General features: G+C 60.6%; 1 protein-coding gene across 8 annotated transcripts in view; it reads left to right on the top strand.

Annotated features, from left to right (window-relative positions):
• The window catches only part of Adgrb1 (adhesion G protein-coupled receptor B1), a 74,158-nt gene that overhangs the window by 27,756 nt on the left and 33,992 nt on the right, over positions 1–12,410 (top strand). For 7 of the 8 annotated variants that reach the window (XM_047565475.1, XM_047565464.1, XM_047565467.1 and 4 more), the window contains 4 exons: positions 1,854–1,997; positions 2,423–2,498; positions 2,701–2,803; positions 3,785–3,828. In XM_047565475.1, coding sequence (XP_047421431.1) covers positions 1,854–1,997; positions 2,423–2,498; positions 2,701–2,803; positions 3,785–3,828 — 367 coding nt within the window. The remainder of the gene's footprint in view (positions 1–1,853; positions 1,998–2,422; positions 2,499–2,700; positions 2,804–3,784; positions 3,829–12,410) is intronic. The other variant, XM_047565470.1, reaches the window with a different exon arrangement.

Raw genomic sequence — 12,410 nt, 5'->3', positions numbered from 1 at the left:
GGTCATTGGTGATGTCCACCATAGAACCCTGTGGTCAGCAGGCATGGTGGTGCATGCTTATAATCCCATTGGCTCAGGAGGCTGAGGCAGGAGGATCACAAATTCAAAGCCAGCCTCAGCAACTTAGTGAGGCTTTAAGCAACTCAGGGAGACCCTGTCTCAAAATGGATGATAAAAATGGTTGGGGATGTGGCTCAGTGGGTAAGCACCCCTGGTTGAAAACAACACAAGAAAATCCTTGTGGTCCGTCTTGGTGCCTTCGGTATCCTGGCTGCCGACTCCTGGCAGCCGCCCCCTCCCCATTGCCTTTCCCTTCTCCAGACCAGCCCTCCACCTCACAGGCTGGACTGTCTGCTCCTCCCTGGCAGCTCCCGTCCACCTGAACAGGGGGCCCAGGCTCCCCGCCTTCCCGCCCCCATGCCGTCCCACACCTGTCCCTCACCTTCTCAAGGCCTTAAAATCCCACGTGCCAAGGACCGGCCTCCACCTGCAGCCTGGCCCGGCCTGGCTCCAGCTCGGGGCCCTGCTGCCTTCATGTCCACCAGGTTGGGGCTCCTGTCCCGCTCCCCTGGCCAGGCCAGAACCGTGAGGTCGCCGCTCCCTTGGCCTGCATGCCTCCCCTCTGCCCACTGCTGGGACAGCACCATCTTTGAAAGGGTCCCTGTGAGCACCCTTGTCCCTTTCCTCCCTACCCTGGCAGGACAGCCGGGCCTTCCTGGCCCGCCGCCTGCCCTCTGCCCCTACTCACGGGCTCCAGTCTCGGCCCCTCTTCCTCCTCCTCCCTATTCCAGGGATGTGCCCTCCTCAGCCCCGGGCCTGTCCAGAGCTGCCTCGATAGGAGGACTTACCCCCACCCTGTCCTGTCTATATCCCACGCTGGGCGACCCAGGAGAGGTCCGTCTGTCCATTGTGCCTCTCAGGCTGCAGACCAGCAGCCAGCACACGGCCGGCACTCAGAGGAGCCGCAAGCGTGGCGTTGTTCCCAGCACTGTGCTGGGCACTGGCCTCCAGGGGTGGGCTGTCTCTGTCCCCAGGTGACCTCACGAGGCCAAGGCCGGTGAGGCGAAGCCAGGGTGTGCAGCCAGGGTCCACTGCCCTGCCTCTAAGCTGGGGCGCCGGCCATGCCTGAGCTAGGCTGGGCAGGGAGGGGCAGCCTTTGGGGCCCCAGAGCCCCAGGATGGCACCAGAGGTTCTCACGCTCCCCTAACTCCACATCTACGTGAGCGACCCCAGGCCCAGGGATGCCCGGTGAAGTGGGCAGTGCCTGCCTGGGGTGCGCCAGGAATGAAGGGGGCTCGGAGTGGACGGGTGGGAGGCTGAGCCCCTGGGCGGCATTTCTCCTTCAGTGCCTGAGAGGTGGGTCTCTGCCTGCACAGTGGGGGAGACGCGAGGGCAGGTCACAGGCTGGGAGGTGGCAGGCCATGACCCAGAAGGGAGGCAGGGCCAAGCGGGTCACTCACAGCCACAGAGCCATGCCTGAGCCCACCTTTGACCCTTTCTGGGCCATGGATACAGAGTTTGGGCCTCGGTACTTTTGGGGCTGGGCAGAGTCCCCTCTTGGATCATGCTCTCTGGGTCTCTGGCTCCCCATCTGTGACCCCTATGGGGACTTGCCCACCTGGGAGTGAGGAGCCATGTGGGGCCAGGGTGCACTGGGAGCTGGAATCTGCAGCTGTGGTGCCCAGGGTTACAGTAGGGGCTGGGAGGTGGCAGCTGGCAGCAGCTGATGGATGGCCCATTCCCCCAGAGCCCTGGGCACCTCTGTGCCATTGTCCCCAGCCTGCTCCCAGCTCCCCAGGCTGAGGCTCCTGGCCATGTGACGTGTCTCTGTTTTGTCCCCTCACCATGCTCAGTCCTCAGCATCCATAAGCTCCCAGCCAGCAGTGCCTCGGACATCAGCTTCCCCATGAAGGGCTGGCGGGCCACAGGCGACTGGGCCAAGGTGCCAGAGGACAGGGTCACCGTGTCCAAGAGTGTCTTCTCCACAGGGCTGGCCGGTGAGGGCCGCTGGGGCAGAGACTGGGGGGAACTCGGGCCCCGGAGTTGGAGGACCCATCACCATGAGAAGTTCCTTCTTGGGTCCAGCTCACTTCCCCAAGGGACAGGGTTGCTTCCCTGCTACTTCTTGGCTCTCCAGAGTCCATGCCCCTGCAGCAAGGCAGTGCCTGGGGGCCACCCTGAGCCCCAGCGGGCTGAGCTAAGTGACAGGTGGACCGGTTTGTTGCAGGGGGAGGGGACTGGCTGGACTTGTGGCAGGGACCCCCATTCACATCGCTGCCGGAGGGGCACAGTTCTCCTTCCACCCGAGACCCGGGCAGTTGCCCCAGGTCCCGGCCAAGTGCTGTTGTGGGTGGGAGGGATTCCCTGTGCGGAGCCTGCAGATGGGCAGCAAGGGCACGGGTGACCGTGTGCTCTCTTCCAGAAGCTGACGACACCTCTGTGTTTGTGGTGGGCACCGTGCTTTACCGGAATCTGGGCAGCTTCCTGGCCCTGCAGAGGTGGGCAGGTGGGGTGGATGGAGCCCCTTATAGGAGACATGGGGGGGCCCTGGGAGGGTGAGAGGAGGAGGATGGGGTAGGCTGGCCTCAAAGGGCCAGGAGGGCAAGGGCCCAGAGGCCTGGAGGAGGGGTGGAGGGGCCGGCACCAGGGAGGCCAGGCCCCAGACCAGCCCCTGACTGCTGCTTCTGTGGCTCCCACCAGGAACACCACGGTCCTGAACTCCAAGGTCATCTCTGTGACCGTGAAGCCCCCGCCTCGCTCCCTGCTCACCCCCTTGGAGATCGAGTTTGCCCACATGTACAACGTGAGTGCCCCACGGTGCCCTGACACTGGCACATCTGTGCCCAGGCTCCTCAGGCTCTGCCCTGAGAGGGAGCTGCGTTTATCTGGTACAGCTGGGGAAACTGAGGCCCGGAGGTGTAGTGACTTGCCCAGGGTGGCACCGTGGCTGGACAGGGGTGCAGAAATGGAACTCTAACCCTCCCCCAGGATGCTCTGAGAAGCCGGCCACGGTTGGGACTGGTGGGGCCCCGCCCTCCGCTCCCAGCTCCTGACTCCCCTGGGAAGCCCACTCCCCACCGAGTTCAGGGTGCGCTTGTGCTGGAAAGACGGGGGGACACCTGTGCTGGAGCCTCAGGGAAGACGGCAGGCCTAGCCCTCAGGGCCTCTGGAACTTCAGGGCACCTGGGACGCCTGGACTCCTGCAGCTGCTGCCCGTGGGACAGAGACGGGTCCACCCCCCCGGTGGAGCCTGCGGGGTGCCTGGCTGCAGAAGAGACCTGGTGCCATCACTGCTCACCCAGGGCCCCAGGGAGGTTAGGGTCAAAGCTCCTGCAGCCCCATGGCCTGTTCCCGGATGGGCTGAGGGCCAGGACCCCAGAGTCAAGTCGTCCAGGTCACACACACAGGATAGGGCAGTGTCAGGCCACAAGCCCCAGGCCAGGGCTGTGGGACATGGTGGCCCTGTCCTTTCCAGCTGTGTGACATTGGGGTTTGCTCAGCCTCTGTGCTGCTACCATTTTCCCTTATCCAATGGTAACAAAAAGGGCTGGGTAAGGACTAAACACCTAACCTGGGCTCAAGGGAACAGAGCTGTCCAAGGCCACACAGTGGGCGGGTGGTGGGGCCAAGCCAGCCAAAATGACCTTGGACCAGTGCCACCTCTGCTCTGGGCCTCAGTTCTTTCCCTGTAAAGCACAGCATGCCTGGAATACCCCTGGGGGACCAGGCAGTGGGTGGCCGTCCAGCGGGGGTAGGTGATCCTGACCCGCCTCTTCTCTCCCAGGGCACCACCAACCAGACCTGTATCCTGTGGGATGAGACAGATGTGTAAGTTCTGGGCTTGGTGGCTTTGGGGCTGGGGCTGGGGGCTCCCTTGGAGTGAGGTTTTCGGTGGGGGGGTCGCCGTGCCCCATTTACCATGTAGTGGCCTCCTGCCCAGGTCTGGCTCCGGAGCTGGCCAGGCCTGCCTCCTGCTCCCTTCCCAGGGAGGTCCACAGCGCAGGTGAGGAGGGGCGGGGTCCTGCCTCCTCCAGGCTCGGAGCGAGCCACGTCCTGGTGTTCAGTGTGCGGGTGGGCGCCAGGCGCTGAGAAGCCAGGAGGGCTGATCTGCAGACCAGGGCAGCTTGGGGGAATTTGGGAGCACAGCCATGGGCTCAGGTCCTTGTTACCCGCTCTGTAGGCACCGGCTGCTCTTGGTCTCCACAGAAGCAAGAACAGGTGGGACGCTCGTCCCGGGCCTGGAGCTGCTGGGATAGATGCGCCATCACTCACGGGGGTGGTGGGGCCAAGGAGGGTCCTCGCGTCATCAGAAGGAAGTGTGTGCAGGGCCAGAAGCACGCCCTCCAGGCCCGGAGGCTCCCACCTCAGGAGCAGGTTGGAGAGCATCTGGGGCTGGGCCCTCGGGATTCCGTGTGCGCTGGGAACGGCGCCAGCAGAGCGGGGTCAGCTGCCTGCACCCCTCCCCAGACGGGCAGTGGGTGGATGCGCTCAGCCCACCCCGGGGCTGGCAGTAGGGGCAGTGCTTCATGCCGCTGTGCACACGTGTCCCAAGTGGCTGGTGGAGGAAGGGTGTCAGGAGAGGCACAGCCAGAGCCTCAGCCAGGAGTTCAAAAGGCACAGGGAGGCCGGGAAGGGCGGACGGGATGGGTGCTGGCAGAGGGAGGTGTGATGGGATAGTTCGGGAAGTTGCTTATCCATCTGCCCACCTTCTGATCTCCAGTGACCTCTGCTGAGTCACTGCTGTGTGAGCCCTCAGCTTCCTCCTGTCCCCAGTGAGGAGGGACAGTGGAGTGGGAGCAACCAGGCCAGGCTAAAATGTTGAGTCACACCATCTGCCAAAGAGGGGAGCCAGAAGGGTCAGTGGCAGGTGGATGCAGGCACAGGGGTGTTTGAGAACAGCATTGCGACAGAGGAATGGTTGTGCAAAGACCCTGTGGTGGGAGTGTGCAGGGCCAGACATGCTACCTCACCTGTCTGGAGCCAGCTTTCCTGCCTTGGATCTGGAAGCTGGGCTGTGACGCCTGACAACTTGGGAAGCCAAGGCCCCAGCTTCTGTTGCTGCCAATAGCTTCCTTTAGGTTTTCCAAATGGTATAAGCTCTTTGTGCAAAAGAGGGTATCAGGAAAAGATGCAGAAAGAAAAATATCACCACGCTTCCTGTCCCCAGGTGGCCATCTTCAGAATTCTTGGAGTTTTGTAATTTCGGGGGTGGAGGTGGTACTGCAGCTGTAGGCCCAGCCTGTCTCCCGCTGACACTGGCAAGGCCCCACCCCCAGAACCCTCCCTCAGGACTGCTTGCCCACCAGCTGCTGCAGCTGCAGGTACCCTGGCCCCTCCAGGCTAGCCCTCGGGGACAGGAGCCTTCCTGCTTTCTACAGAAGCTGGTACAACCAGTGACCTGCCAGGACAGCCCCGCCCACATTTCTGACGGTTCAGGGCTGTCAGAGAGACTGCCCCTGACCCAGGGTGGCCGAGAAGGACCTGTAGGCAGCCTGGGCAGATTCTGCCCAGGAACCTCAACCTCCTTTCATGTGGCTGGAGTCTGCCTGCTCTGGGGCAGGAGAACCGCGGGCAAGCCCAGGGGCACTGGGTATTGGCCTGGCCTCCACCTGCCCCTACTCTTGCCGCTGTGGTGGGTGCTTATGACCTGCCCACCACCCCAGATGGACTGTGCCCCCAGGCTCCAAAGAACTAGACCATCACAGGTCAGGGCCTCTGTGACCACAGGAGGGTCCCAGATGGCTGTCTGCTGCCGTCTGAGTGGAGCCTCGACCCAGCCTGGGCCTGCCCTCTGTGCACTGTCTCTTACAGCTGAGGCCATGAGAGGCCTGTGGTCCAGCGGAGAGCTCATGGTGACAGGCCTCTGTCCCAGTATGGGACAGCAGAGTCTAAGAGGGAGGGCTGGAGGCTGTGGTGTAGGTCTGACTGCACCTTCCCCTGCCCTGCCTCTCCCATCATGGCCGGTGGCCACTCCTCTCCCTGAGCACCAGGGAGCAGATCAGGCCTGTGCCAGTGTGGGCCTGTGACATGGTGCACAGGTGGAGGAGTTCAAGGGTCTGAGAGGAATGCTGTGTGCAGGGGAGGCTTGCACAGGGTCCCAAGACAGCCATGTGTCCATCAGCTGTCAAAGGGACCTCTTAAATCCATAATAATGAGGATCCATACCCAAACCCCAACCTTACAGAGCCCACATCCAAATTCAGGCCACACACTGAGCCCTGAGCCTGGTCACACACTAAGACCTGAGCTTGGACACACACTGAGCCCTGAGTCTGGACACAGCTTAGTCTTGACCCTGATCAAACACAGAGCCTTGACCCTGATGACAGGCTGAACACTGATCCTGGACTCATACTGAGCCTTGATCCTGGCACATACTGAGCCCTAAGCCTTGACATACACTGAGCCCTGACCCTGTTCATGCACTGAGTCCTGGCCACACACTGAGCCCTGGACCTGGACTCATACTAAGCCCTGACCCTGATGACTGGCTGAGCACTCCATGTCTCAACTGGAATGACTTATACATGTTCACATGCGCCATATATGTGTCATGTGCTTGCGGGACCACCTCCTCTTCCAGCCACATGCCACAGTCTACAATGTGACACACTGATCTTGGAAAGAATGAGCTGGAGTCTTCCACCCCCAGTGCAGACCCTCCGCCTACCTCACCCTGAGTAATCTGAGTAATCTGCACACACACCTGGTGCCCAGGGGCTCAGCATCTACACACAGGGGCCCTAAGCGACCGGAGTCCCTGCTCCCCTTCATAACCCACCTTCTTGGGTACCGGTACCCTGGATCACCTGGCCCTGAACCCTGGCCTGGCAGCACAGCCCAAGGGCTCCTGCTCCCCAACACCTCTGCTCCAGCCTGGCCAGTGTCGGAAAGGCCTGGGAGCGGCAGTTCTGGGTGAGAGACAGGGAGTTCCCAGGTGGTTCAAGCCAGAGGAGGCCACTCATGCTGTAGCTCACCCCAGTACTGTCCCTCAGTCACATGCAGTGTATCAGTGCCCCAGAGTAGGCGCGGCCTCTTAAGGGTGGATAATGGTTTCTTATTAAGTGGTGGCTGGATGACCAGCAGCTGAGGGCCGAGTGGGTCCCTGTTGGTGGCACTGGGCAGAGGGTGTGCAAGGCAGAGGCTCAGGAGCACAGGGTGATTCCTGGGCAGCTGAGGGAGGAAGAGACAGATGTCTGAGTGCATGCTGGACGGTGACCAGGAGGGAGGGCAGGTGGGCTGTGGATGAGCCCATGGGTGCATGGACGGGGCTGGGGGAAGGCTGTCAGTTTCCTAGGGCTGCTGACAGACCACCCAGATTACCAAGACTGGGTGGCTTCAAACGACAGAAATCTATTCCCACAGTTCTGAAGGAAGGGCACGGGCAGGACTGCACTCGCTCACAGGCTCTGGGGTGGACTCCTTCCTGCCTCCCTCTGCTCTGGGGCTCTCGACAGTCCTGAGGTCCCTGTTTATAGCTGCCTGGCAGCAGTCTCAGTCTTTGCAGGGCCTGTCCCTGTCTGTGTCCTCCTCTTCCTATGAGGACATCAGCCCCTGGGTCTGTGGCCTTCCTTAAGTCTACTAAGATTCCTCTCTAGATCCTTAGCCCAGTTACCTCTGCAAAGGCCCTACCTCCAAACGAGGTCACATTCACAGGGCCTGGGGTCAGGGTGTGGTGGTATAAAGAGGGGACACCAACCAGCCTGTTGCAGACTGAGGTGGAGCTGTGGGTGGGTGATGGGGGCCAGGCTGGTGAGCTGGTGGAGGCCAGCTGCCCACCTCGAGAGTTGAGCTCCCTGGTGCTGAAAGGACAGCTCCCTGCCAGCTTCATACAGAGACGTTCCAAGTATTTTACAGTCTTTTTAAACCTTTTAAAAATCCAGAGTTTTGCAGAATATAAAAGTCAGAGCTGGCAAGATCTTCAGGGACCATCTTGCTCCTCTTGAAAAGTGGTCCGCCGGAGGCCCAGCACGAGGGCTTGTTCAGGTCAGGGCAGAGGCCTGAGGGCCTCCTCATGCTTTAGTACGCCAGCCCAGGGGAGAGCTCTGGGAAAGGCCAGGGCCCCGGCCGCTCCTGGGGCCATACACACGTCAACTGTCCAGGCTCTGAGAAGTCCTGCGGTAGGCTCCTGTTCCACAGGGCTGGAGGATCCCTGGCTTTGCTCCTGTCCTCCTGGCACAGAGCTCCCTGGACCCGGCGCGGTCTGTGCCACACCTGATCCTGCCCTGGAGCCTGACCCTAATCCAGCACCGCTAGATTCTCTGTCTGCTTTGTCTGCCTGTTGGTCCTTTGTGAGCCAGTTTTACAGATGTGGAGACTGAGACCCCAGTGTCCACTGACCTGCCCAGAGCGAGGGTCGTTCCAGTGAGCTCTGTGCTCTTCCCACTCCTACGTACCCACCTCCTGGCAGAGGGCCCAGGTCAGATGCAGCTGTGCAGGGGGCCCTTCCTGGATCCCTGCTCCCTGCCCAAGTGAGCATCCTGGTCCCTTTAAGAGCCTAGCCCCTCCCCTACTGTCCTGGTTCCCTTGGAGAGGGCAGTGAGGGGGCAGGCGGGGGCGAGCGGAAGGCAGACTTGGCAGGGTCCCCAGGTAGCTGTCGACAGCTGGTTCCAAGCCTGATTTCTCCCACGCCGGCTGGTTCCTGATGGGGCAGAGGAGTTGGCAGAGGGGGGGCAAGGGTGGGGGACGGGCCCAGCACAGAGGCCTCTTTGGTAGCCTGGGAAGGGCCTCCACACCCTGGTGAGCCAGGGAGCAGGGAGGGGAGGATGCACTTGGCTTCTCCTGGGGTGGGGCTAGGGACCAGGAAGGATGGAGAGCCACTCAGGTGAGACCTCTGGCTGGCCTCTGCCCCAGCCCGAGCTCCTTCCCGTGTCTCTGAAGTCTCCCTCTGGTGGTCCTGGGCCTCCTTGTGTTGGAGGGACTGGGGGCAGGCTGAAGAGCTGGAGGGACAGGCCTGGGCCTGAAGGGGGCCGCGAGTTCCTGCTGCCCAGGGGCAGCCTCCTCAGGCTCGGAGGAGACTCTTGTTGCATGGCCTTCCCTCCGTGGATTTTCTGTACCCGCCCTGGGCCCTCTTCTCCATAGGCTTCATCTTCCAAAGTGGTGACTCCAATCCAGCCAGTCTGTGGGACTGCTCCCAGTGTGTGCCCCAGAGGACAGGCCTCAGGCGTTGTCCACATGGTCCTCACGGCATGCAGGAGTCGGGTGGGCCCATCTTTATAGGGCCCCTCTGGGGACAGGGAGCTCACTCACTGTTCACTCATTCATTCAGTCCCTGAGCACATGTGACCGCGTGACAAGGACTTGCCCCCTGGTGCTCCTGCGTGCCACCCCTTACACAGGACAGCAGGATGCCTGCCCCTGGTGAGCCATGTCCCCATGGGTAGGGCCCTGTGCAGGGAGGACTAGATGTCAGAGCGCTGAGGCCTGCGTGGACTTGCTGCTGGTCTCCCACAGGGGGCTGCTGGGGCCCATGTCCCACGAGCTGGGGTCTGAGCTGGGCCCCCAGCTCAGGGTCTGACTCTGCCCACATCAGCTCTGCAGGCCCAGGCCTGTCTCCTCAGGACAGGGGAACCCGCTCCAGGGCCGCTGTAGCGGAGGGGACAGCATCTGCACCTCCCAGTCCAGGGAGGTGCCGCCCGCCCCGCCTGGCGCCTGGGCGGCTGCAGGCTGCTGGCTGCCAGCACGCCGGAGCCGCCCGCCCCTTCCCGCCCCTGCCTGCCGCCCGCCCCCATCCCCTCCACTCGCCCCCTCCTCCCCTGCCCCCTGCCCCTGCCAACTCTTCCCCTGCAGGCCCTCTCCCTCACCCCCTACTCCTTTCTCTTTCTAGAAAAAGCCCTACCCCTGTGTCTGGCCTGTGGCAACCCCATGAGGTGCGGCTGGGAGGTACTTCACACTGGAGGACAGCAGCCAGGTGTGGCTGGTCCAGCCTCCCTCCCCACCTCCTGGGGCCTGCTCTCCAGGCCCACCCCTCCTGCCCCAGGCTGCTAAGCCTTCCACTTAGACACTTCCTGTCTGCCCCCCATGGCTGTGCCAGTGGGCAAGAGGAGCAAGGCCCAAATGCTGGCCCTACTCCTTACTAAAGAGGTCATGGGCAAGTGCGCTTCCACCTTGAGCCTTGGTCTCTGCCTCTGTAAACAGGGCTGCTGCCATGGTTGAATGGCATGCTGGGGACTTCCCAGGGGGACAGGAGCTGGGCTCACTGTGAGAGGTGACCTGGAGCTCACCTGGGAACAGGGCATAAGGCACCCTGGCTGTACTTTGGTACAGCGTGTGCAAAGGCCCAGAGGTGGGAGTCAGGGAGCAGGGCCCTCTGCAGGCCTGGCTTCCTGGACAGCCCCTACCCACGTCCCCATCCTCTTTTAGATGCATGCAAGGGAGCTGTCTGGCCTTCGGGGTGGCATTGGGGTATGGTGTGGAAGGAGAGAGCTAGGCTCTCTGCCAGCCCAGACGGGCAGACCTCAGACAGAACAGCAGGCTGGGAGGGAGGCCCTGCTCGCCTGAGGCCTCACAGCAGCCTTGTGGGTCTTGACCCCCCCACAGTGACCCTGCAGAGCCCACCAGCCTCCCTCACATCCAGATTGACCCCAGCAACCTGAGAAGGCCTGCCAGGATAGGGGTGTGGCTGCAGAGGTCTACACCACAAGAGGGCCCTGCGGGATGGGCGCCACCTCCACAGCACAGCTCCTTCTGCTGCTGCCGCGGAGTCAGGCACTGGCATCCGGCAGTGAGGCCATGACTGGCTGACTGCAGGGCCCCGACTCGGGTGTGGGAAGGCCTTCACCTTAGGAGGCCAGAGTGCTTGGGTGTTCCTCCTCCTGTCTGAGCTCAGGTGCGGAAGTGCCTGCAGTCTGGGGTGGTGCAGTGACAGAGGCGCGGGGTCTTTGGGAGTCAGGTGAACTGGGAGATGCCAGAGGGGGAGGTGGCAGGGGTGTGGCAGGCAGGGGTGAGGCTGCAGCTGCCCCGGTTCAAACTGCCACGTGCTGGTGAGGGCGATGCTGAGGCCTCCTGCAGAACCGGCCTTCCCACACTGCCCGGGGCCTGGTGGGGACCCAAGACCTGCGTGCTGGTGATGGTGGGTGCCACACTAGTGTCCGTCCTTGTGACAGTCATGACACTGGATCTGATGAGGCGTCAGTAGTGGTGATAGGGCTGGGGAGATGGCTCAGTCGGTAGAGTGCTTGCCTCCCAATCACAAGGCCCTGGGTTCGATCCCCAGCACCGCAAAAAAAAAAAAACTTACAACATACAATAATTTAATTCTATACGATTAGTAGTGGTGATGGCGAGGTCACGTGAGGTTACTCATGGCAAAGGTAATGTGCTGACCCTGGGGACAGGCAGTGATTGTGGTGTTCTTGAAGGGCGGTCCTGGTGGTGGCAGTGGTAACGGTTGTGCAGTGGACAGGTGGTAGTGATGGTGACAGTGCTGGTGATGCTTGTATGACTGACAGTGCTATGGGGTAGTGGTGATGCTGAAGGTGTGATTGCTGATGAAATGGTGGAGCTGGTGCTGGGTTGGTGATGTGATGGTGAGGAAGGCAGGGAGAGTGGTCGCATACTGATGCCATTGGTTTGCTGTTGGTTTGTGATGGCGGTGAGGATGATGGTGCTGTCAATGTAATGGTTGATGCTGTTGTTAGTAATGGTGATCATGTGGTTGATAAGTGGTGATGGTGACGTAGCAGTAACAATTGGTATTGATGGTATTGATGGTGTTGCTGATGATGGTGATAGTGGTGGTAATGATCTTTTTATTTATGAAGGGTTTATTGTTGATGATGGTGTGGCTATTGATGGTGATGGTAAAGGAGGTATGTTATTTATTGTGTTAATTTCAATGATGCCATTAGTAGTGGTGATGGTGGTAGGTAATGATGGTGGTGGTGTTGATAATGTAATGGTGTGATGGTGGTAACAACGGTGGTACTATTGTTAATAATATGGTGATGATTTTGATGGTGGCAATGGTGGTGGAGGAGTTGATAATGTAATGGTGGAGATGGTGATGCAGATGTTGATAATGTAATGGTGATGATGGTGGTGAAGGTGGTGGTTGTGGTAGTATTGATAATGTATTGTTGGTGGTGATGATGGTAGTGAACATGTAATAATGTCATGTTGGTGATGATGGTGGAGGTATTGATAATATAATGGTGGTGGGTGATGGTGGTGGTGAGGTGGTGGAGGTGTTGATAATGTAATGGTGATGGAAGTGGAGGTAGAGGCGTTGATTATGTAATGGTGATGGTGATGGTGGTGGAGGTGTTGATAATGATATGGTGGTGGTGATGGTGATGGTGGTGGAGGTGGAGGTGTTGATAATGTGATGGTGATGGTGGTGGAGGTGGAGGTGTTGATCATGTGATGGTGATGGTGGTGGAGGTGGAGATGTTGATAATGTAATGGTGGTT

The sequence above is a fragment of the Sciurus carolinensis genome, chromosome 1 (genome assembly GCF_902686445.1).
Source record: "Sciurus carolinensis chromosome 1, mSciCar1.2, whole genome shotgun sequence".
NCBI lineage: Eukaryota > Metazoa > Chordata > Mammalia > Rodentia > Sciuridae > Sciurus > Sciurus carolinensis.
This window is presented reverse-complemented; position numbering and strand designations above follow the sequence as displayed.